Genomic DNA, 26322 nt, shown 5'->3' on the forward strand with positions numbered 1-26322 from the left:
GCGACTCATTTGGTATGCGAGGTATTTAGGTTCCCCTCCTCGTCGCGTCTGCGGAGATAGCCAGCCGGTCCGCGTCAGCGGCCAACGCTCGCGCCGGCTGCACGCAGTATGTGCGCTGGCGGCAGGGACCTCCGCCCCGGAATGCCGGAAGGGGAAATCGGCGGCGAACGACGCCCCCTTTTGATGTTGCTGTTGAGAGTTTCTCTTTCCATGTACCGCGTTTCGCTTTCTCGCTTTCGCCCGTGCATCCCGGCGATGTTCCCGCGTACGCTCACTCTCGCCACTCGCGTCTCTGGCGACTTCAGTGTGGGCAGCAATAACAACGTGCGTCACTCGGTTGCGGTCATCGAAGCCTCCGAGACACGGACACCGCAACGGAGGACACACCTCCTTCCTTTCTTCCACCCTAAATTAGTCCGTTGGAATAACACGTGCCGCAGACACGTCCATGATGCTCGGATGCGTCGTCGGTAAGGCTGAGAAACCTAACAAATGCGAGCAATGATCGACGTCCTCCAAGGCAGCCTGGGGACAGTACTGATCTCTGCAGTGAATCAATGACAATACTGCACAAGCCTCACAACTCACCACAAACGGGCCAAATGAGGTAGTGCAGAGTAGGACATAATCCAGGGTCTACGCTCGGCCAGCGTCACGACGCTTTAACCCGTCGTTTGCCGGCTCCATGATAAAGTTATACATACATACTGACGATAACCAAATGCAGTCTCGGCTGCCCGAAGAAGTGCCGCAGACAGGTAGGAATTGATCTCAAATAGCTGTGCCCAGGAATTATGAACAAGCGAGTTTCTCGACGGGCAATTGCTTACGAACACTTTTTTTTTTCGCATATTGTAAGACCGCACGATAATAGAGAGTTTTAGCTTACCGTGATCCGTGATCCGCCACCGCGCGTTCCACTGCGCATGCCCAGATCCCCTTGACGCCGATAGATGGCGCCACATACTGGATGTCGGCGCATAGACCTGCCGCGTCGGGACCAATCAGCTTGTGCGCCCCGCCCACGCACGGTAGCGGGTCACGGTGGCGGATCGCGGATCACGGTAAGCTAAATCTAATAAATATATCCGCAAATCTTCCCTCGGAAGTCAGGATGCTTTTAGTTTTCTTTGTACAAAAAACGCAACCCACTGGTTTTCTACCTTGGTGCGAGCGCAAAAATACATTTCAAACGTAAAAGTTTAGCACTCGCAAGATTAGACAACTCCAGTAAAGATTTTCACAGCAGTATCTATAAGAATATTCCATAGTTGCCTCAGATAAGAAAATGGCTCTTTTCGTTCGTACTCATAAGAGAAAAACTGCACGCAAACGTATGCAGAAAGTCGCTAAAGTACAGTCAGCAGGCGACGGTGGTCATTTATTGGCAATTTCCCAAATATTGTAGCACTGAAAAATAATGCTGTAGTTGCCAACTGCGCCACCTGATCGTTGCGCTTGCCGTTGCATACAAGGTTTTTATTTATTTATTATCAATACCTCAAATGCCCCAGGAATGGGGTATTACATGACGGATGATATTTCATTTGAAAATAGATTCGATGACTGCCTTGAATTCAGATGGATAGGAGTGGTGCACGAAATCGACTGGCAGATTGTTTCAGTCCCGAGCAGTTTTGACGAAGAACGAGCGAAGATGAGCTGTAGTCTGCACTGGGGGAGGGTAGACAACTTTGGGATGGCTGGTGCGGTTTGAGAAGCGATGAGCTGGTAATATCACTGAAACGTCAAGTGGCGTGTGATAAAATTTATGAAAGAGGCAAAGCCTAAAGATGCAACTTCTCAAATCGAGATTAGTAAGGTGAGCCTGAGATTTAAGGACGCTGGAGTTATAAGAGTAGTCTGAAAAAATAAATCTTGCTTCGCGATTTTGAACTGGTTCGAGGATGGTACAAAGGTTAGTTTGATGAGGTTCCCAGATTGAGCATGCGTATTCTAGCTTAGATCGAACGAACGTGAGGTAAGTTAGTGCTTTAATCGAAGCCGGGGCGAGGCGCAAGTTTCGACGGAGGCAACCAAGAGTGCGATTGACTTCGTTAGCAATGATCGTTATATGTGCAGACCAATTAAGTGTGTTAGAAATTGTGATGCCAAGGTATTTATATGATAGGACAGATGAAATTTCGGAGCCAAAGATGACATATCTGGGGGGTTGATAGTTCTGTCGTCGATGAAAAGAGAGTAAGGACGTTTTATTAGTGTTTAAAGATATTAACCATTTGTCGCACCAGGCTTCAACGTGTTTAAGGTCATCTTGAAGAATGCGAGAATCAGAACGGTTATGGATGGGACGGTAGATAACGCGATCGTCTGCAAATAGGCGGATGTTAAAAACAATGTTGCTAGGCAGATCATTAATGCAGATTAGGAAGAGCAAGGGTCCAAGTACAGTGCCTTGGGGAACACTGGAGAGGACTGGGGAGCAAGTCGTTGGGAGTTTGTTAGCGTACACAAATTGCTTCCGGTTAGTAAGGAAATCGCGTATCCATTCGAATACAAGAGGGTTAATGCGTAATCGTGAAAGATACGTCAGAAGTAACTACATATGGGCTGTGCTTGTGGCGGGCAGTCGAAGAACTTGCAGGAAATGAAAGCACAGTGGAAGGTGTCAAAGACGACAGGGTATCGCTTAATATGCACCCATTAAGGTAAGAGTAGCGTGTCAATAGCAGATGCGCGAACTACAAGAAAGTACAGAGATCAAGCAAAAAAAAAAAAAAAAGAGAAACAGCGCGCAGAGCTGTGCTGAAACCCACATACGGAGACAAAACTGTTTCATCCGACACGAACAGCGCCAAGTTCAGTAAGCTGTCTTTTCTACGTGGTATTCATGGTATTCAGTAACGCTCACTAAGGGCACCGCCGGGGTGGTGCAGTGGTAAGATGCCCGACTACTGAGCCGGAGCACCTGGGTTCGAACCCAACTGCGGCTGCTGCGTTTAGATGGAGGCGAAACGAAGAGGCGTCCGTGTGCTGTGCGATGTTGTTGTTGTTGTGGCTGTACGAAGAAGGAAAAGAAAATGCACGGGCCTGCTACTGGCTCTGTAGCTGAGCCACCTCCGCTGCCTCGTGCAGACAGAAGAAAAATAGAGAAGAAAGAAAAGAAAGAAGGAGAGAAAGACGCGCGCCGCAACAGCCGTCGTCCACCACCGAAGCGGTGGCAGGTGGAACGACGGCCTACAACAGATAAAAATTCGGTGGCAGGCCAGCCCCCGCCGCAAGCGGTGGTGGTGGTGAAAAACTTTATTTAGTGGAGCCGCGAAATACTCGTTACAAGGGCTGGGCTGGCTCCTGATCACGGGTGGTGGCCAGCAGGCAGTGCCTGACGGCGACCGCTTCAGCCCAGGCGACCAGTCTCCTTTGTGGAGCCGGTTCTGAGCTGGAGACCGCGATCTCCCAAGCCTCGTTGTCCGTAAGGCGCCATTCGGCCGGTGGTTGAAACTCCGGGCATCTGAACATAATATGTTCGAATGTAGCTCTCGGGGCCTCGCAGAGGGAACATACGGACTGATGAGTAGAGGGGGAGAAGAGTGCCAGCAGTGCTGGGGAAGGAAAGGTGCGGGCTTGAAGGTGTCTCCATGTTATTTGTTGTGGTTTAGTTAAGGAGGGGTGTGGGGGAGGGTAGTGAAGTCTTTCAGACCGGTAGTGTAGTGTAATGTCATTGTAGGTGATCAGCCGATCTCTGGCACTGCCTAGGTCCTCGGTATCTGTTGCTCGGTCGACGTATGCTCGAGCAGCAGAATTGGCCGCTTCGTTCCCGGGGTTGCCGGAATGGGCTGGTACCCAGACAAGGTCTATGGGTCGGGGTGTTTGAACGTTGGTAGTTAAGATTTTGTGAGAGGCAGCATGTAGCTGGCCTCGGGCGAAATTTTGTATGGCAGTTTTAGAATCGCTGAGGATAAGGGTGGCAGTGGAAGAGACTATCGCGATGGCTATAGCGGATTCTTCCGCTTCTACGGACGTTCGGGTAATGATAGAGGCTGATGTGATGTGTTCGAAGCGGCTGGATACCGCGCATATCGCATAAGCTGAGCGGTGTGGATATTCTGCGGCGTCCACGTAGACCGTGTCGGGTTCGTTCGCATATGCTATGTGTAGAGCACGTGCTCTCGCTTTCCGTCTGGCCTGGTTATGAAGGGGATGCATGTTTTTCGGAAGTGGGTGGACAGTGAGGTGATCGCGGACTGTCTTTGGAAGTGCATAAGTTTCTACTGGAGGGGCATCTAACGGTCTAAGTTGGAGAAAGGAAATAATGTGGCGACCAGTAGGGGTAGTGGAGAGCCGTCCTAGTTGGGCGATGCGGTGGGCTTCCACCAGTTCGCTGAGGGTGTTATGAACTCCCATGCCTAAGAGTCGATAGGTTGGGGTGCGCTTAGGTAAGCCGAGAGCTGCCTTATAAGCGTGTCTGATGAGAGCATCCACCTTGTCGGTCTCTGTTTTTGTTAGATATAAATATGGAATCGAGTAAAGAATACGGCTTATAATAAATGCCTGTACTAAGCGTCTGAGGTCATGCTCGCGCATTCCACAGTGCTTGTTGGCTATACGTTTGATTAGGCGGGTGATCTGATGTGTTGTGTTAGTCAGTCTGGAGAGTGTATCCGTGTTAAGGCCGTTGTCTTGTATGAACATACCTAGTATTCGAAGTTTGTGAACTTGTGGTACTGGCTGACCATCTACGGTGATGAGCATAGGGGGTGGGGGGTGTTTCCGCGGGCTTGGGTCCCAGCCTCATCAGGGGAGTCGCTCTGCGATGTCAGCCAGCGCACGTCTCCAGGTGGTCGAAATTACCTCGTAGCCCAACCCTCCACTACGGCTCCTCTTTCTTATTTTCCACTGCCACTCCCACCTTCCTCCCTTCCCTTACGGCGCGGTTCAGGTGTCCACAGAAAGAAGTGTGACAAATACTGCGCCTTTCCTTTCCTGTGCGGGGCCCAGTTATCTTGTCTCGTGTAGTCTCTTTCTGTGTCCACAGTCTTAGCAACGTCGCGTGAACACGAATGACGCTGAACAGTTGAATTGCGGAACTTTCGGCGGTACACAAGACTTTCACGTGAACCGGGCTAAACACAATCCCCTCCAAAGGAAACGCAACTATAAAACAGACGGAGGAGGAAGATGCATAGTGCTGTTACGGTGCCTAGTGAGTGGGGCCTGTCAGCAAGTGCAGCAGCACGCGGTGGACCTCTTCCGGCGCAGCGAGGACGCCTCCCCGAGGATCGCATCATCTCTCGGGCCGACGATCGGCCACGCGTGCCGCGGCTCGCCTCAAGCGTGGCGAGCGACATCCTGACACGCTGACTTTTCGCGCCGTTCCGGAATCGCGTTTCATCAGCGGCAGCTCTGCGCCGCCACTCTTCCTCATGCTCTGTCAGCACGCAAGATGGCTTAGCAGCAAGTCACAGTAAACGCCCTTTTCTAAGAACCTTTTGCATTTCGAGTTTTCTTTTTTCAGTCCCACCTTTCGTGCACTGCCATCTACTATATATTACCCGTGCCTCCCTGCATTCCGTTTTTCTCAGTACAAAGGAACTCTCCGGCGAACAACCGCCATGAATATCGGTCCTCTCGGTTTAGACAAGAATGCCAGTCGGGATCAGTAACGTTTACAGTGTAGAGATATATGATTAGTAGAGCACCGCATTCAGGACCAGTATGCACCCGTCATATAGTGCGTGCTGAGGAAGCTGTCGTTCCTACAGAAGGGAGCAGCACGTTTGTGTAGAGCGCTACAGTAGTGCGATCAAATGCAGTGGCATTGCCGTAGCATATTATACAGCATGCCTTGGTTGTATAGCATATTTTGCACTGTTTGCACGTCTGTCCAGCTTCGCTCGCTCAAAGTCGTTACCTACTTTAAAATTTCGCTCTATGAGAAGTGTGCTACCCTCTGTACACATCAGACACTCGCCCCTCTTGCTGTCATATCTGCCAATTCCGCTCGATTTCAGTCGTATATTCTGGCTGAAAAAAAACGTCCTGGAACGCCAAATTTGGATCAAAACAAGGAATGCTTGTTCACAACACATGCGTACAAAGTTGTAAACACTTCACATTACCTTTGTTTTTGTTTTAATTCAATAAAGTTTACTCTCACTCACTCACTCACTCACTCACTAAAAGCAAAGCGGAGTGAAGTACGAGAGAGAGACCGACCGTGCGTCAGTTGCAGCGTACGAACAAAACCCGCTAATTCACACTTTTTTTCTACTGCCCCCCGCTGTGTACGGCACCACAACTCAGAGGCGTGGCGATGACTGTGCTCTCTCGCCCTGAACACGACGGCCACGCCACGGTCCCCAGCTGACCTCAAACCGGTTTTCCAAGGACGTTCTTTTCGTGTCCCTTCTACACTCCGCTATTTCACGTACAGCGCAAGACAAACGCCGGGGAAGTCGACCGCTGCATATATGGTCATTACTCAATTTTGCGAAACGTCCCCTCATCGAAACTGCTATATTCCGGACGGTACCAAGTCACGCCGTTGACACGTGCCTATACAAATAATGGGCGAAATACGACATATTTCTCTGCTGGAATCTGCAATCCCACAGAAAAGTCTACCGTATATGACGGCCTCGACGACGCCTGAGTTCGTTCGCATACGCGGGAGTTAGACCGCGATAGATAGTGCTGGTGCAACAAGCTTTTAAGAAGGGGCCTGAGCGCACTCTAAAAACATTCTTGAGGAAAGTCGTGCTACGACCGAAACGTCAAAATAAATATGTTTAAAGTTTTTCAACGTGACTCTCTGAACGTACTGCTTTTAATGAATAAGTACTTTCTTCTGGGCGAGTTGGTTCATATTAGCAAAAGGTAAAAGACTTGCGCAAAACGTAGATGAAGAAAGAGACGTGACGTGCGCTCTGTCTTGTTGTCACGTCTCTTCATCTACGTTTTGCGCAAGTCTTTTACCTTTTGCTGCTTTTAATGAGTTGCCTTGAATATGTTTGGTATCCGTAATAAATAAATAAATATATATATATATATATATATATATATATATATATATATATATATATATATATATATATATATATATATATATTGTTACGAAGCGGCAAGCCGATGAAGACAGGAGACAGAACATGACCGATGACGATGGTAGATGACGTTTACTGAATGTTCGCGGCGGGCCTAGCGCGAGCGCTCCTGCTTGCGCCACTGCCCGCTTCTTCTTCCTTGTCGTCCGTAACATGACCCGGGGCCACCGAGCGATCGTCCCGATCGTGGACGAGGAAGTTTAGCGATGTTAATGATTTTATGGCGTGATGATGGGCGTGTCTGGATGCTTGAAGAAGAAGAGGAAGAAGGAAGAATAGAACGGCTTGCCGGTACGATGTCTGATGCGTGGGTGATCCGCCTCCCTTGGAGCTGTCAACCATCCGTCACCAGAGTCCATGGGACCGATGGCTCGAGGTCACGTCGGGCAGCTTGGGCAGGGGTTGCGTGTTCGTGTCCATCGGTTCCTTCGGGTCATTCGGGTCTTTCGGGTCCTTCATCTCGGTTCTGATTGGTCTGTTCTCCTTGTCTTCAGGTCCGGGCTGGGGGCTGGGCGGTGGCAGTTGTTCAGGTCTGGGCTTGAAGGGCTGGGGCGAAGCTGCTCGGCGATGTTCCTGGGCCCTCGGTGATGGTCTCGGCTTGAAGATGGCCTCGATGCTCCAAGGCGAGGATGGGGCTGTCGTACGCCGCACCTCCACCAAATGTTACGAAGCGGCAAGCCGATGAAGACAGGAGACAGAACATGACCGATGACGATGGTAGATGACGTTTAATGAATGTTCGCGGCGGGCCTAGCGCGAGCGCTCCTGCTTGCGCCACTGCCCGCTTCTTCTTCCTTGTCGTCCGTAACAATATATATATATATATATATATATATATATATATATATATATATATATATATATATATATATATATATATATATATATATATATATATATATATATATATATATATATATATATACATATATACATATACATATATATATGGTTGCGAGAACATAACGTACTAGACTGCTAAAAGAGTATATAGCGAAGTATACGCTTCATTAAAGGAAACATTTTTTATTTTTCATTTCACTCGACGTTTCGATCGGAGAAACGTCGGGTGAAATGAAAAATAAAAAATGTTTCCTTTAATGAAGCGTATACTTCGATATATATATATATATATATATATATATATATATATATATATATATATATATATATATATATTGCGAGCCTTCCATGGATCTTCTTTCATTTGTATATACCATCGTCATCGTCCCGTGGCGCCGGCACGCGCCTGGGGTCGCCATCGGATTAAAATGCTAGACACGGCATCCCTTGCCTTGCCGTCACGACCTTGTCGTCTCGACCTGGCCTTCTCTCACAATATATGTATAGAAACGATTTTTTGTTTACTTCTTATTTGTACAACACTTTTTGTGCTCTCTGTTGTTGAACATTAAATGGCGAACAACATATAGATGTTGTATCACAGCTAATACTTTGAGTACTAACACTTGGTTATGTAATCAATATTCATATTTAATAATTTCGTATTCATTATGCAATACTACTTGATAGCAACAGTTAGACGCTGGTGAACGTGGATATCGAGCATGAAACACCACTGCTTATCTGTCGGACGTATGCGAATTGATCGGTGGCGCCATTATGTTGTCACAATGTTGTGGCAGTTTTTATTATTTTTTATGATGATGCGATCAAGTGGTATGCATGAGGTCACGTGGTAGGCATAGTAGCTGTCTCAACGTTGACCCAAGCACCTGTTATGTCAAGGATCGATTGCGGCATTCAAATAAATGACACGGGCATATTTGCTCAGCGTAGCTTTTTCTTCGAATAATTTAGCATATGTAAGCGTAGCTGCTTTCCGCAAACGTCCATTTGCCAAAAGAAAAACTGCCCTCCGGTTTCCTTATTTTGAAAGGCGATCTAAGACACATGATGTTGTTGTTGTTGTGGCTGTAAAAAGAAGGACAAGAAAATGCACGGGCCTGCTACTGGCTCTGTAGCTGAGCCACCTCCGCTGCCTCGTGCAGACAGAAGAGATTGATTTATAGGAAGGGAAATGCGCGATAACCACCTCACTTGTTTTCTGTGGACACCTCAACCGCGTCGTAAGGGAAGGGAGGAAGGTGGGAGCGAAAGTGGAAAGCGAGAAAGAGGAGCCGCAGTGGAGGGCTATGGAGTAATTTCGACCACCTGGGGATCTTTAACGTTCGCTGACATCGCACAGCACAAAATAGAGAAGAAAGAAAAGGAAGAGGGAGAGAAAGACGCGCGCCGTAACATCAGCCGTCGGCCACCACCGAAACGGTGGCGGGTGCAATGACGGCCTACAACAGATCAAAATTCTGTGGCAGGCTAGCCCCCGCCGCAAGTGGCGGTGACCTACCTGTCCCAGCCCCATCAGGGGAGTATACCCTCAAGACACATGATGTATTATAAAACGAACATCCTTGTGGGCGTTGAACAAAGCAAGCCTATAGTCAGACGCTTCTTGGTAATCTTTTGCCAGAAGCCACGTCTTACAAACGAAGAAATGTTGAAAACGTGCGCTTCGCAGAGAAGACGCTAACCGGTATAGCGAAGCCAAAAACTGCAGTGGAGTTCATACATTCGGGTACACTTCACCGCAAGCATCAAATATATCAAGGACAATAGATGGCAGTGGGGTGCCACTCATGGGTTTTAACTCGTCGGTCGGCCCCATTTTGATTTCCAGATGAGCAGAGAGTTCGTGGAGGCTAACCAAGAGAGTTCTACTTAAGTTGAGGACAACCCAGAGGGCTATGGAACGAAAAATGATAGGGGTAACATTAAGGAATAGAAAGCGTGCAGAGTGGGTCAGAGAAATAACTCAAGTTACCGACATTCTAGTGGAAATTAAGAAGAAATGGACATGGGCAGGACATGTAGTGCGAAGAGAGGATAACCAGTGGTCGCTGAGGGTAACAAACTGGATTCCAAGGGAAGGAAATGTAGCAGGGGGAGGCAGAAAGTTAGGTGGGCGGATGAGATTAAGAAGTTCGCAGGGGTCAAGTGGATGCAGCTAGCACAGAACCGGGTTAATTGGAGAAATATGGGAGAGGCCTTCGCCCTGCAGTGGGTATAATCAGGCTGCTGCTGATGATGATGATGAGTTCAGGCGCCAGCTTTCTCGGCTGCTTCCGGCCCTCCGGGGCTAGGAACTATAGGGGCCTTCGCCCTTTGAAGAGGAGGCAACTTTGCCGCCGGTGTTTCGATATACCTGTTGCCCTTTCTTCCTTCCTACAGTTGCAACAACAACGATGACATCGCACTGAACACGGGCGACTTCCGCGTTTGGCTTGCATCGATTCGCGACTCCGCAGCGTCGGCTATTTAAACCAAAAACTGGCTTCCGACTCGCGTTTCCACCATGTTGAGGGATTCAGGATACCGCAGTAGTGTTAGATTAGCGATGCGCAATTGCCATTTACTGCGGTGCCCAAATACTCCTGTATCTTGCTGGACAAAAAAGGAACTAGTGATATGCAGTGGCATAGCCAGAAAATTTTTCGGGGGCGGACGAAAAAAGAATGCGAGGGAAAAAAAACTGAAATGAGGCGGAGAGGGCGAGGGGACAAGTTCCTACCTACATGTATATATCAAGGTGGAGATAGAGCTATCCCCTAATAGGGGAGAGGAGGAAAAGACCACAAGGTGGCTGCAGCGGGAAAATTTAAGATTCCAATCAATTTAAATCATGTTTGGTGTGATGCATTGCCCGAACATTCATGCACTGTGTGCGTGGTGATGCACGGTATGGGTGGTATGTATGACATGTGTGGTCGTGTGTAGGGATGGAAAACTTCAGAAAATTTTGATTGGCTTAAGAAACGTTTTTTCTCACGAAAAATTGGAAAATTAAGAAAAAATGAAACGCATGCTTGGAACAGCGCGGGTTTATTCACCAAAAAGCACAAACATGAATAATGACAGTATATATTTATGAGATAATTCAAAAGCAAGTTTAGGTAGTGGGTCGCATATCCAATGGATGTTATAAGCGCCCATTAGTTGCAACAGTATACCGCTGGTTGCATGTATGTTTCTGGTGTTGTCCGGGACTAATGCCACTGTCCTTTCGTTTCCTTATGCTGAACTCACTTTGCGCATCTTGCCAGGAACGTACACCGCAGTGTGACCATTCTTGCCTCTTTCAACTGATCAGTAGAATAATATGGTTTTGGCGAAGTTCAAAATGAGCAAAGCTTCACTGAGAAAATATCGAGAAGCTTGAGCTGAGGCAGCATCAATTTTTCATCGCAGCTCTGGATGGTCTAGAAAAGACGCAGACCTTTTGATTCTTTTCCGTATGCTGTTATTCGCCTCTGCAAAGTACCGACTACCTTGTTTGACTTGATGGCTGCGCTGATAAACAATACCGAGTGTCTGCTTCATTTCCTTTTATGTCCAGCCTAAATCTCCTACATGACAACATATTCCCAGTCAAAAGCGCCTCATTGGGAAATCCATGCTCAATATTGCAGTACTTGAATATTAAGACGAAGGCCTTTAATGGGTCATGCTGTCGTGGACAAAATGTGTCCCGCTTTTGCGGCGGTTCTGATTGGCCGAGGCAGGATGACGTCAGAGGTCTCGACCAATCACAGAGCACCACCACCACAGTATGCGCGAATGCGTGCCTTATATGGTCATATGTCAATCAATGAGCATTAATTAATTAAAATTAATAACGACTGATTAAGTAAGTCATTGATTACCAAATTAATTGTTAATTAATACTTAATTACACACTTAATAACTAATTAATTAATGACTAAATAAAACAATTACTACTTAGTGCCAGTTGCGTAGCAGAATGCGGCACTCGGGCTTAAACCTTTCACTTTACTTTAGTCGCTAAAGTCCCTCGTAATTTTTTGCTTACTCTTTTTCCCACGCAGAAAGTTTTGCAGGCATTAATTACCACTGCCGAACATTTCGCGATGTTTTCAACAATATACCATGCTAACCGACTGCCATGCATACACTCTTCTGTTTGCTCCATAAAGGTATGTATACACATAGATTGCGCAGCCATGAAAATTGAAGCTCGTGCCTGGGCAGCCTGGTTTCCCACGTTTTTTTGATGAGAGCGCGATTCTATCTTCGCAAATAATAGAGAACCTAAATATAGGCTTAATTTACGCCACGTGAATTCAGTGACCTGCCTTGAGCCCACTTTCTCCCAGCATGAACGTCTGAAAGACGATGTCTTAACAGGCGATACGAATTAAGCCGGGGGACCCGGGACAGACGACAGAAAATTCTAGAGAGCATTTTGGACCACTAAAGTGCGATGAGGCGAAAGCCATTATAGCGCGGTAGATCGTAGCTCTCTCTTCTTTCACTCCCACTTTCCTCCATTCCTATACGGCGGGGTACATGTGTCCGTGGAAAATTGTGACAGATACTGCGCCTTTTTTATCCTATAAATCAATTTGAAATGCCGCTGATGCCTGCTGTACTATGTGGCACGGGCAGAGGCTCTTTATTTTTCTTTCCTTTTCATGCCTCAACATAATATATGTACTAACGCCTCCTCCAAATCTGGGTCTGCTTCTGTTTGCTGTGTGTTGCGGCGCTCGAAGAAGCGCCAAATGAAATGCGCCGCACGGACGCCTGGATCGGACGCCCAGCGGAGTCAGCTTCGTGTATGCATGGATGGATGGTTGGATGGATGGATGGATGACAACTTTTATTGTCCACCTTAAATGGAGGCCCCTTACTCCCCACCCCCGGCACGCAGGCCTAGAGGATGGGGGCCTGGTGACGTCATGACCAGTCGTAACGGTACATGGCGAACACAACCAGCATCCCATTGAAAGCATCAAAGTTCACCGGTGTTCTATAATTCGTTTACAGGAAATTAAAGGCACAGTATTTGTCACTCGCGGAATTCCGCTGTCCTCACGATACGTTTTACGATCCGGGGCGTGGCGCAATTGGTAGAGCGCTCGGTTGGGAATTCAGGGATGGAGGATAGATTCCCGATGGAGACAAGGTTTATTTATTTATTTCTAGCAATCTCCATCGAAAGTGTGGCAGCCTCTGCCGACAGCTCCTGCTGACAACGATGAGGCATTGCTCTCGCCTTAAAAACTCAATCCCGCGGCCGCCGTGGCCGCGTTTCGATGCACGCAAACATCAGTGTGCTGTCGGATTTCAGCACACGTTCAAGAATCCCATCTAATCGAAATTATTCGGAGCCCCCCTCAACGGCATTCTTCATACGGGACGTATAGCTTTGCGACGTTAAACCCCGCAAAAACTTGAAAACAGGCGATGGCCATTACTCTCTGCTCTCTCGCCGAGACATGCAGCTTAAGAATTTGGCCTAAACTGAAAGCAAGCAGTCATAAAACTCACAAAACGCATGAGGAAATTAGTTTTTTTTTTTTTTTTTTTCACTTTTTCCTACATCTGATTTTCCCCCGAAAAGATTTCATGTTTTTTTCAGGCCTTCACACGTGTAGCCCGGTCTCTACCGTGTTTCATGGGGTTCCAAACTGAAAATGAGTCGTGTCACGCACACGTGAAAACTAAGAACGTCTTTTAGGTCAATAAAGTCTTTTACTCAATAAAGTATTTTACTACTACTTTTAGGTTTCAAGTGCGTGGCAGCTTGCAACCCAGTTCTTGCACTGTCACAGCTCATGATAATTAGGTGTCGTCTAAATTTTTTTTATTCAATAGCATTTAGTTTGTTGTCATCTAAAGATTTCTGGCTTCTCCGTAACGAAATTTCTTGATTGGTCAATTGAGAAACGGCGCCAGAGAGTGCGCCAAATTTCAAAGTGTCGGCCCACCCTAGAAAATGGACTAAGGTGGGTTAATGAGTGGGAAGCGCTGTCGCATTTCCTTCGTTAAAGATATGTAAGACACACAACTTTTTTTTCTTATTACTATTAATTCTGTGAATAAAACTGCACTGAATTAAATGATGTCGATAGAGACAGGAATAAGCAAAGGGAAGTGCAAAGTTAACGAATGAACGCAATTAAACCATAACATGACACAGTGTTCTTGCAGTATACGATTACACAAATACGCTGTAAAAAAAGAAAAAAGAAGGGTCACGATGATCATAGACGATGAACCATATATAGGCACCAGCGTTGAGATGACAAGAATGACGCATTAGCGCTAATAATTGTACGCATAACTCAGCCGCGGGTATTCCTACAGGGCTGTCAGTTGACTGAGAAACGCAAAAAGCATCTAACACACGGTCTACCAACCACTGACAAAATATACCCCGCCCACCAAGGAGAAGAGCGGAGACGAAGAGTGCAGATGCAAGCGAGTAGGAATGGTATCGTGGCAAGCACCGGCCGATTGCGCAAGCGCGGCAGGTTTCCTATCGCGTGCCACGAAGAAGACAACGCGTGGAGCGGGGTACCGATGCGTCAAGGTCACAACTCGCGATGTATTCCAGTCGCGCGCACCGCGCGCAGCCATCTCCGGCGCCTCTTCTGTTGTGTTTACTACGGAGGAGCTTCCCAGCCCGACTCGCTAGACGCGCGCCGGACTGCCGAGGAACCGGACGCACGCGCGCGCATTTCCACCGCAGACTCCTTTGGGGATATACATGTATGATTTACAGCCAGAATAGCATGCAATACTGGTGACGCGCTGCGTCTTCTGCAAATGCAGGCTTCCTTAACTGTCAGTCAATAAGACGTACGTACGATTCGCCGCTGTATGCGACCACGCATGCACGCATGCACGCAGTCAGCTGATGCTGGAGCACAGCTGCTTTATACAGACTTCTTCAGCATGCCTCAGTCGCAACGTAAAGCGCACAAACACCATGCGCTATGGAGGAAACTGGCCGGTGCCATACATTATGACGGAGCGTACACAATATAAAACGCGGTATCTGTTCATTTCCATTTTACCACCACACTGAGAGCGTAATCCAATGTTATGACTTCCCAGCAGTTACTCGAAAGCATCCGTATCGATAAACCGAACCGCTCTAATCGTGAAGATATTCCATTCATTTTTTTTTTTTTTTTTCCCTTTCACGGTTTCTTGTAATTATCGGCTATCAGGCCTCTAGTGCGGGAGCGGATACACATCCCTCTCGCAAAGCTGAGGAGAAAATGAGCATAAACAGCACTGTCGCGGCATGCAGTGGAAGTGGTGACCGCCGCGAATATAAGCGACGGGATCAAGGTATGGCGCATCGAAATCGTCCGGAGAGCAACAAAATATCGCCAGCATCGAACGACATGCGGAGTCGCTCCTCTTCCTGCAGTCTTCCGCTGTTGACATGACAGCGGGTGCAGGCGAGAGTGCGAGAGAAATAATTTGTGTACTCACTTTACGTTCACAGAGAGAAACTCCTCCGGTAAGCTTCGTCGGTATCACCAAAGGAAGCGGCTCACAACGCTACACTCCCGCGCAGAACCCGGTTCCTACGTTAGCGGGCGGCGGCTAGGAGACGGGTAGACATGCTTCTGACGTCACTGACGACGAAATCAAGCTGCGAAGCGTTGCTATGCGTTGCCATAGTGATACAGCGATGCTACAACCACTAGAGCGATGAGCGATGCTATGAATATGGTAAGGTAGTAATGTAGGTCGGCAACGTTGGTAGTAACGTTGATTTTCCAGTTATATTAAAATATAAAAATGAAACAACCCACACACTAAATACTATTATTATGTTTGTGGTCTACGTTGCTATGTTTAACCGCTCCGTGCAAAAATAGAAGAGGAAGGCGGAATGCAGCGGAACGGCGGAACCATTGGCGGAACGCCGTTGTGGTTGGTTGTGGTCGATGGGCAACGGGCAACTATGTAGTTCCATCATTCCATTGTCTGATATATCGGTGGCTGGTGCGCCGGCTTGCGAACTTTGTAGTGCGCTGTAACTAATACACCATTCGCCCAGGATGAGTTACCAGTTGTACAGAAACACAACCCTCGGGAACACTTTACAGGAGAGCTTAGACGAGCTAATACAGGTAAGGCGTTTCTCAGTGACCGCCTCTCGTGCATTTTGAATGGCTGCTTTTTGAGTCGTAAGTTGGGAGGAGAGCTGCAGACCTCTGTGCAACGTCGCGACATTTCTTGCATCTGGTGAAGCCGAATCCTATAAACCTTCAGTTTCCTTAAATATACTTGTAAAACGTCTACGGAGTCGCTGGCGAGAGCTCTAAAAAAAGCTCATTATGTCATTTTGCCGACGTGATGCATTACTCTTCCATATTTTCTATTTTTTTTGCAGTGTGGGCAAATCACGCCTCACCTCGCCTTGAAAGTCCTCCTGCAGTTCGACAAGGCTATAAACAATGCCCTGGCAAATAGGGTAAAAACGAGATTAACGTTCAAGGTAATCCCCTTTTGAGCGCATTTTTTTTTTTCTTGTGTGTGTGAAGAAAAAAAAAATACGGCTGTCGCTGAAGAGAGACTTCCGTTGTCCGTTTTGTCCCTAGTGACGTCACTTTCGATTTTGTCTGTTTGTAGGGTTTAACAATCCCGAAGCGACTCGGGCTATGAGAGACGCCGTAGTGGAGCGAAAATTTTGACTACCTGGAGTTCATTCACTGACATCGCACAGTACACGGACGCTACTCCGTTTCACCTTTATCGAAACACAGCCGCGGCAGTCGGGTTTCGTATGACAGATTCGTTTAGGTTTTCAGCACTTTTTGCTGCACAAATAATGTCTCACCAATTCAGTTTTAGCGCATATGTGGCAACGGTACACTATATAACACTACACTAGCGGGTAAAAAGTTAATGTGCGTTCAGATTTAACTCTGGAATTAAAAGGCTGCCTTTACTCAAGCTAGCTCCTTTCACATTTCTATTAAGCACATATTTCACTTTTGTGTATTGCTAAAGAGCTGCACGGAATTCACCATAGTAATTCACATAGTGAAAGTGACACTTGTTGGTCCGTTCTAATTGTTAGAGACGTTAGATTACTATACTCTTGTGTGTTGTATCACATACCACTTTCCTGCTGGCTACGCAACTGAAAAAATAATGTACGCTTCAAAAAGAAAAGACCACCATGTGCTGTTCTGGGCAGTGGTGTCATAAACATTTCTAGAATGCAGCCTTGGTATGTTTCTCGACATGTTAAAATAGCTAAAATGAAGGTTATTTATTGTATGCTTACACGCTGAGAAACTTTTTACATGTGTTCATTTTTAATTCCAAGCCTATTATATTTTTCTTGTTGACCGGAAGTCGCAGTATCCTGTTAGATTTATTTTGTTTCTTGATCATGTTCTGCTGTGCACACTTTTTGAATGTGTGGTCATATTTTTCAAGCAAGTTTCTCCAACAATTGTAGTGCTTGCTCGGTTGTTCCTCCCTGCGTTAGCATATACTCTTGATAGTAAAATTGTAAAGAATACACATCAGCCGGCCAAACTTATTCGTTTTTGCCATTCATCTTGGGCAACTTATTTATGTTTGCTAATCATTTTTCTGTGCATCGTGCTTGCTCATTGTCGAAGGCAATCTGCCTCCAATCATGAAATCATATGCTCAATGGCTAGATGTCATGACTGAGTTTCGGTCGAAGCAGATTGCAAATATATAAATTTACAGATCACCAAGACTTGTTGGGACATGAAACTTGATAATTAGTGATAATCGTAGTGCTTTGTTATGGTAGCTGTTTCTATAACTTGGAAGCTTGTGCACAGCGCAAGTAGTTATGTTCGTGTAGTAGCGATGAATTTCAAGGGCAGAAAATTTCCTTTCCACCGTGGCATGTTTGGTTAAGTGGTGACACATGAGACACAGAAACGGCAGTGTCCGCAGTGCCATGCCAGCATTCATGAATGCTAGAAAGTGCGGGCTCAGATTCTGATCAACTGTGCATATCACCCACAACACTTCACATGTGAACCTCGATGGCTAGTAGCACAACGAGCTACTAGCCATGATAAACTTGCAGTCATATCCGTGCAGTCAGTCACAGTATTCCTCATAGCCGATGTCGCTTTCGGATGTTCAAACCCATACAACACTGCCGCCTCTCCTTCCATAAACATGATGGGCAATTGCATATTCTGTCTGCTTTTCTTGTTCTTTTGAATTATGTTGTGACACTTTTTTTTTATTTTGTCGGCTACTACATCATGCTTTTGATTACACTTCCAAGCCTGTTTCGATGGCATGGATAATCTGCCCTCTTAGCCACGTGGCCATGTAACAGTTTATGGTTATGAAGACTGCACACAGTTCATCCCAGGTGCCCCTTATATAGGGGCACACCTGACTAGACCTGGCCCTTAAAAAATGTAATGTATGCCGTAACCTGCAACTGTGTGCAGCAGTGTGCAAGTAAAGGTATTCTTTCATGAAAAAAGTACTCTTGCTGTTGTGACAGCTAACTGATAATGCATGTGTGCATAGACGTGCTGCTAGCACAGGTAGCTGACATGATGCGAAGCTACAAATATTAGAGGTCTCTACATAGGTGCTGGTGTGCCTGACCGCTTAGCTGCTGGGTTAGTGTCGGACTATTACTCTTCGGTGACTGGGGTATAACTGCCAGAGTCCTTCGCTTGGGTATGGTTGTTGGTGAAATGGATATTAGATCTCATCTTGTGTTATGGAGCTCCTGGAGGTTCGATGAACAGGTGGGAAATAATCCTAGTGTCAAAGGCAATCTCTAGAGCTCTATACAGCTCAGTTACTACTTTGAAAACTCCCATAGTATTGCAAGGGATTGTCGGAATATTGAGCAGACCGCCCACTATAACCCCTGCATGACCACTGACTACCACCCTGTGCCTGTGCCACTCGTGCTGACGGTGCCCGGGTCTTTCGTGGTGGATGTTACGTGACAATTGTGTTGGAGCTGTAGGCAGAGTACAATTTGCCTTAGTGTGGATACACCAAGAAAGACATTCGTGATGTGTTATACTGTACGTCAAGACATTCCTCGTTGCTTGGTTGGCTGGCACCATTTATCTGCAGCACTAGGTGTTAAGAGCAACTGTAAGAGTTTTCTTTAACATTTTCAATTCATAATCATATCAAGATTTACCTTTCTGGTACGAAAACCCCTTTCAAATTACTAATAGCAGTATTTTAAAGGAGCAAGAATCAGGAAACTGAAACATCAAGTAGATTTTGACCAACCTATGATGTCACATATATGGCCACAAAACTTATTGTGTGCGCATTGATTGGCTAAACTGGCAACTGAAGTGACAATTTGGCCCTTGGGCCGCAATAAAATGTATGAACCTCTACATGAGCTTTTGTAAGAAGAGCAGAGACAAAGCGTCTGCCACGTTCACGGTTTTCTGCCTGAGCCTGACTATTTACTAGGCTCTGGTGGGTCTGCAAGAAGAAAAGAAGGCAGCAGTAGTAGATAGACAAAGGGAAACTAACCTTGGTAGAATACATAGGCTTTGATAGAAACTTAGGTGAGAGGGGGAAGAGGAGCAAAGGAAAGGCATGGTAATCTAATCTGTCTTCCCAATAGCCTTCCAGGACCCCAAGGTTGACACGCTAATATCTGTTGGGTGTTCCTTCACATAATAGGGTACCTTACAAGTTACAACTGCATGCTAATGAGTCTGTGTAAGACAAGCGGCACAAATAAAAGACTACTGATTGAGTAGCAAAGTGGATGTACGCATAATGAGGATTTGCAAGGGTAGTCTGCAAATGGGAGCACTTAATGCTGTCATGTCATTAACCTTTGAGCTCAACTTTTGGGTAACCTTTGCAAAACCATTTTTTTTTTTTTGTTCTTCCTTTTTTTTTTTTTTATCTACACGCTAGACAACTAGGAGTCAGTATATAATCAGTGTCGGTACAGCTACATTAAACTACTGGCGTGTTTGAGTGTTATGTTTATTATTTATACTATACCTATTATTTAGGGTATATTTCGTGCGCCTTGAGCCAAGGGTTAAAAAAAAAAAGGTGGCACATCACAACACCTACATACTAGAGCATTTTTAAAATTCTGCTTAGTTACCTAAAATGAATTGTGCACAATTTTCAATGTTCATTTTAGGGTTAAGTGCATTTTGTTCAGTAATAGAGGGTGAAAGAAACATCCAATTTTTTCTGCTAATGTATACATGGACCTTTTTTTCGGCCTAAAAAAAAAAAAAAAAAATGTCTGCAAAATATATATACAGTAGAATACCGCTACAAAGAAATTCATGGGACATGAGAAAAATTTATCTGAAGCGGAACTTGTATAGCTTGCTGACAGGGAATTTAAAAGACGTCGTTGCGGCGAGAATTTCATAGTAGGATTCGACTGTACAAAAAAGTGATTGTGCTCTTGCGCTACCATACTGCAGCGTTGCCAAACTCGTTTTGCATGAATTGAGTATGATGCTCACAGTCTCGAAAGTGAGCATTCAACGCTGCTGTGAATATAGCACTGAAAATGCACAGAAATAACCAAAAAGGAAGAGAAAGCAGTGAAATGACGATGTTCGTAATAGTCTGTTTGCAGCCACTCGTTTTGGCATGGTCTGGATGCATGCTTCATTCTTAAAAACAAGATTTGCAGTGCTGTAATATGATAGCATTTGAGCACAGTCATATGGTAGTTTTCATATTTTGCTGGCTTTATAAATGCCAGAAAAGGATTGCGCAGGGGATATGTTGCCACAAAAAGATTGGATCTGTTGAAAGCTCCTTAAATAACTTAATGAAATGCACTTGGCCCTAACGTGAGTATTAAAGGTTTTTTGCATAATTCATGTTAGTTAATTGGCTAATTAAGCACATGCAAAAGAATACTCTGATGGCAAACAATGTACTGTTGGTCTCACTTAGCTGCGGCTTCAGACTTTTTTTAAATCCTTGGTTCAAGTGTATATGGAACATTCTGTATAGGCTGTTTTTTGACTCTGCTGTTTGTGGCACTTTGGAAGCAGGAAAACGGGGTTAATGATGCAATGAAACTGACTTGAGGTAAAGCTTCCTGTGGCAGGCACAGTGAGCATGCATTCATAATGGAGGTAACGACTGTCTCACCCAAGTACTGATGAATAAAGGGGTTCATTATGATCCAAATCCACTGGTTCCACCAGGTTGAGGTAGCAGCGGTCCCTTATCCCTGCACGACAGTGTAACACTTTCAATGTAGCAACACTCACAACAGTTTTTTCCTTTTTTTTTTTTTTTTTTTTTTTTTTGTTACAGCGATTACTATAGTTGGTCTGCTAGGTGAAATATATTTTGCTAACTTGCCTCTCCCCCCCCCCCTCCCTTCCCCCCACTGTTTAAATTTTTAATCACTGCGTCTGACTTACAGTCGCATTTCATATCTTTTCTTTCATGGCTGATACTTTGATTGCAATTCATTCTGCTTTTCTTTCCAAATTATATTGTTTCAATATCTCGTATCTCTGTCTTCATTTCAGGCTGGGCACCTAAGCACGTACCGATTTTGCGACAATGTTTGGACGTTTGTGCTGAAGGATGTCGAGTTCAGGGAAGTCCAGGAGCTTGTCAAAGCTGACAAAGTGAAGATAGTTGCCTGCGATGGAAAAAGTATGTGATCGTTTTTTGCCAGAACTTCTGCCACCTTTAGTAAGGCTGCCTAGTTTGAGCTGCAGCACTGGTGCTTAAGCAAGATGTGGGTGTGTGGAAGGCTCGCAATAGGGCTGATTCTGTCTCATTGTAAGTCTTTGGCTATAAAGTATCTTGCCTGTGAAAGGCCGGTGCATGTGGTGAGAAGTTTGTTTATGATCTGGGTATTCCATTGCCATTTGGCATTTTTATGTTGCGATTTATCTTGATGTTCACATTCCTTTCCTTGCCTTTGTTTGGGGTTTAGGACTACGTGTTTCTAGGCAACTGCATTAGCTTAATTTGCCTGAAAGTGAAAATTAAACTATGTGTGTGTGTGCGTGTGTGTGTGTGTGTGTGCGCGTGTGCGTGCGTGCGTGTGTGTGCGTGTGTGTGTGTGTGTGTGCATTTCTTTTTCTTTTTTTTTTCTGAGGAACATCAGCTGTTTTCTTTGGTTTGCTGGTTTGTTCAATTAACCTGGTTTGGAACCTCCTATTGCACAGATTGTATTTATTGTTCTTGTCAGATTAGTTTCCACATACTATTTCCTTTCTCTCTTTTGAGAGCTTTAAATGGATGCCAGGGTAATGTCACTTATTGGAAAAGCACTAAATGCAGTCAAGTTTCAAGATTGGATTTTGGGCAATCATAGCTGATCTAACAAGATATTGTGCACCTCACCACTCAACGTTGCAGCCTCACACTAAGTGCACACCTTGTGTTATGGTCGAAGAGACTGCAGTATAATAATTAAAAAGGCAGTGAGGTTCTGGAATTACTGCACTTATTTTACCAGTAATAATTAGGCTTGCTGTAGTTCTCAGGTTTGCATTGTGTTTAAATAGTGGTTGAGTGTTTCTTGTTATGACTGGGTGAAAAACTTTCATGCAAGTACCATAGCTTCTACACTGCGAGCTGGCCATTTTGAGTGCATTTGTTGTAATTTACATGGTGCTAATTAATATAAATAAAGTGTGCTTGTAGCTAACCTTGGTTGAATAACCTTCCATCAAGTGCACATAGGAACATTTTATTTAAAGCAACTTTTGCCTGAAAACCCTGCTCGTGACAAGTATTTGGCAGTCGTATAGTCGTATAATTAAGAAACATGCCTATTCTAGCTGCTCTTTTATGAAATTAAGCTTAGTACATATTAGCATTCTAAACAAATGTGTTTATCTTTTGCAGATCAAAACCAGACCTAACTAGTTGACAACAGCTACCCAGTGAAGACAGCCAATCAGCCTCCAATCTTCTCCTGTGCACATTGCCTCTATCATGTACTCATCTCCAGACATCACCAACTTGTCAGCTTCTCCCGCTTGTGTAGATTGCTTGCACTATAAAAATCATTCTGAACATTGCTCAGTGTGTTTCTAGATTTATTTTTATTACTTTGTACTGAACAGGAGTTTTCTGCAGTTTGCTGTGCAAGAGCAGTTGCTTCGAAGGAGCACTTGGGTCAGTGCTATATATGTTTTCCTTGAAAGGGTGCAGATTTTTTTTTGTATTGGGAACTGTTTATCAATGATGGCGATAGCGTGAAAACATGCCTCTCCTTTTTTTTTTTTTTTTGCCATGCCATAAGCCCCTTGCATTTTTGTGTCCTTGACTAGTGAATGGCTTGCTTAGTAGGCCACACAAGTCATTCAGAAATGGTGCCAGCATTGTGACAAGGAAAAAACATGCTGGCTGTGCATGGTATTTTCTTTTTAGCTAAAGTTTCAGGTTTTACTTGACTGCGGTAGCTGTATATATTTTGAAAGTGGTAAAGTATGAGCCACCCTTGTATGTGTTTTTGGTGCATGGTAAAGACCAGGTTGTCTTAACTAATCTGAAGCCCTCCTCTACATTTGCTGTTATATCCCATGTGTCATCTCTGGAGTTAAGTCCTGCCATTTGCATTTTGTAGCCAGTTGGAGTAAAAAACAAAAAGCTTTCTCTCACTGAGGGCACAGCTGTTTGTGTCCAGTTAGGTATAGTTTATCACGATTTAAAGGTTATCATGTTGGGTCTGGCAAAACAGACCAAGCATTTTTTTCTGGCGCAAAGGTCTTGTACTTTGTGACACGTATGAGAGTGCAGGGTAGAGGAATCTTTCAGCTAGCTTAGCACATGCATCTTTTACATCATTCTGGTGGCAATATACAGTTTAAGATCAGTTTGATCTGACTAGGTTAGCCTTGAAGAGATTCCCTTCAATTGCATTAGATTGTACTGATGTTTCCAATAATATTGTTGCTTTTTTTTTACTAGTATGAGTGAATGTTGACAGCTTCAGGTGGACCTTACCAGTGTCAATTTCGGACTGACTGTATGTTAGTGAAAATAAAGACCTACGTGAGGCTTTTGCAGCCAGATTTAGGTGACTGGACTCTATGAGATGACAAGTCTGGCCATGCATGCGGCTAATTAGTTTGTACCAGTGTATTTTGACATTTAAAAATTGTTTTTTTTTATCTGAAGCCTAGATAAGCATCGTGCCCTCGGGAAAAAGATGCATGAATAAGTTTTGGTCCTGTCACTGTCAAGTTCTGTACACGCTTTCAAAACGTTTTGACTAAGCATGCGATTCTCAATTACTACTGCACAATACAGGAAAGTTAATATTGACGAAGCCATTGTCCAGAAATAATTAGGTCTGTAGGAGTCTGCTGTCACTCGACATGATGCGTAATCGATTTCGGAAAAGCAGTGTGTGATAGTCGCTGAAAAGCATGCCTTGGTTACCAGGTGTTGCTTTTTGACATGAAGTCTGCGTCATAGTACTTTAACTGAGACAAAATATTTAACTGGCACTTGGGATGAACCAAGTGAACAAAGCAGTTTTTTCCTTTAATGCCTCATCGGTGTCAGCAGTAGCTGTCCGCAGAAGGTTTCACGCTTTCGAGGGAGATAGATAAAAATAAATAAACCTTGTCTCCACCGGGAATTGAACCTCCATCCCTTGGAGCCCCAGTCAAGCGCTTTGCCAATTGCGCCACGCCCAGGATCGTGAAAAACGCTCTTCATAATTCCCCTTCTCTACTATGAGGATAGCGGGATTCCGCGAGTGACAGATACTGCACCTTTCCTTTCCTGTAAATGAATTATAGAATGGCAGTGAAGTTTGATGTGTTCATTGAAATGCTGGTTGTGTTCGACAAGGGGCGAGCGATGTACCGTCACAACTGGTCGTGACGTCACCAGGCGATTCATGCATAGACGAAGCTGACCCCACCAGGCATCCAATCCAGGTGTCCGTGCCGTGCCTTTCATTTGGCACTTCCTGTAACATCGCACCACACAGCAAACAGAAACAGACCCAAATGTCTAGGAGGCGTTAGTACAGCAGGCATTGGCAGCATTTCAAATTGATTTGCAGGATAGAAAAGGCGTATCTGTCACAATTCTCCAGGGACATATGTACCATGGCATAAAGGAAGGTGGGAGTGAAAGAAGAGGGAGAGGCACTGTAGTGGAGGGCTAGGATCCACCACGCTGTAATGGCTTTCGCCTCATCACACTTCAGTGGTCCAAAGTGACCTCTAGAATTTTTTCAAAGCATAAAGCCTTGAAGCTGTTCAGACCAATGAAATTGTGATGTAGATTGTGTATTTGTTTCAAAGGGTGTGCGAGGCTTACTGTCGGCAACAAATGAATTGCAGACAGTGGGGTGCGTGGCAGCTGAGATATATGGTTTTGCTTCTGATTTCATTGACGTTCTTATTCTCGAGTTCGCTGGAGCACCACATTCATATTCAAAGCTCTTTAATATTACCAATTGAAAAACTTCCCATAGGAACAGGAGGAACAACAGTTATTGACCAACTGCCCATGTTTGTCAGTTATTGGGCAGACGGACTGATGGACAACTGTAGCCCAAGTAGAGTTCATTTAGTAGTTTCCATCATGCTCAGCCTTTTCTTTTTATGCCTTGAGTGTTAATGTAAACTGGCCAACTGCTTCAGCATTTCATTTGCTAAAAATGTTTATTTTTACACTTCTAACCTTATGTCACCTTGTTGCTTTTTCAGCTGCCAGTCTTTTAATAGTTTTTTGCTAACCTGCTCTGTAGATTCATTCACCTGACCACTGGTATGGCTAAACATGAGGGCCTCGGGGAGTGCGACAGTGTGTGATCAATATCTTAATGGATTCTGGATGGATGAATGTTCAATTTCTTTCTAAGCATTTCCCACATACTGCACGTGTGTCATCTCGAAAATTCCTATTTGTAGCTGTGTGTAGGCACCCTGATCAAGCTCGAAAAAGCCTCTTAATTATCAGATTCCTTTCTGGTCTCCTTTTTCAAATTCGATATGGTTCCACACTCTGCTTCTTTTCCCTCAGCTATCTGTGCTTTGAAATATGCCCAGCTCTTATCTCCCTGTACCACCGCATTTGTGGTTTTGCCATGTACTCCTAGAGCTAATCATACAACAGCTCTCTGATTCATTTCTAATCTTGACTGTACCTCTGCCTTTAGGCACAAAACCTCATTCCCAGAGATGAGCCCTGGAACCATTATTCTGGCCTTTTCAAATACCCCTCAGCAGCTCACACCTGTTGTACCCCACCAGTGCCCTATGTTTCATTATCCCAGTACCTTTTTGCCTTTATATAAGCTCTTTTACCCATACCCTGTTTATACCATGGCCTTGTATTTTAAGCACGCGTGATTGGTTGAACCATTGAAAATCATGAGACCTGACCTAATTGGACTAAACCAGAAGCCTAGAGCATCTTCTTC

The 26322-nt window shown here is 45.1% G+C and overlaps 2 protein-coding genes across 2 annotated transcripts in view; one reads left to right on the forward strand and one right to left on the reverse strand.

Moving 5' to 3' along the window:
• Positions 1-15513, reverse strand: part of LOC146186187 (ubiquitin carboxyl-terminal hydrolase 2-like) — a 223113-nt gene extending 207600 nt beyond the window's left edge. Inside the window, exon 1 of the mRNA XM_084607083.1 lies at positions 15393-15513. The gene's annotated coding sequence lies outside the window, so the exon portion shown is untranslated. The remainder of the gene's footprint in view (positions 1-15392) is intronic.
• A 358-nt stretch (positions 15514-15871) lies between these two features.
• TfIIA-S (general transcription factor IIA subunit 2) lies at positions 15872-22954 on the forward strand. Its single transcript, XM_084607084.1, has 4 exons — positions 15872-16039; positions 16303-16407; positions 21443-21572; positions 22779-22954. The coding sequence occupies exons 1-4, from the start codon at positions 15968-15970 to the stop codon at positions 22793-22795; spliced, it is 324 nt and encodes a 107-aa protein (XP_084463210.1). The 5' UTR covers positions 15872-15967; the 3' UTR covers positions 22796-22954.
• The last annotated feature ends 3368 nt before the right edge of the window (positions 22955-26322 follow it).

The sequence above is a fragment of the Amblyomma maculatum genome, chromosome 6, assembly GCF_055883805.1.
Source record: "Amblyomma maculatum isolate TAMU_Amacu chromosome 6, ASM5588380v1, whole genome shotgun sequence".
Classification (NCBI taxonomy): Eukaryota; Metazoa; Arthropoda; class Arachnida; order Ixodida; family Ixodidae; genus Amblyomma; species Amblyomma maculatum.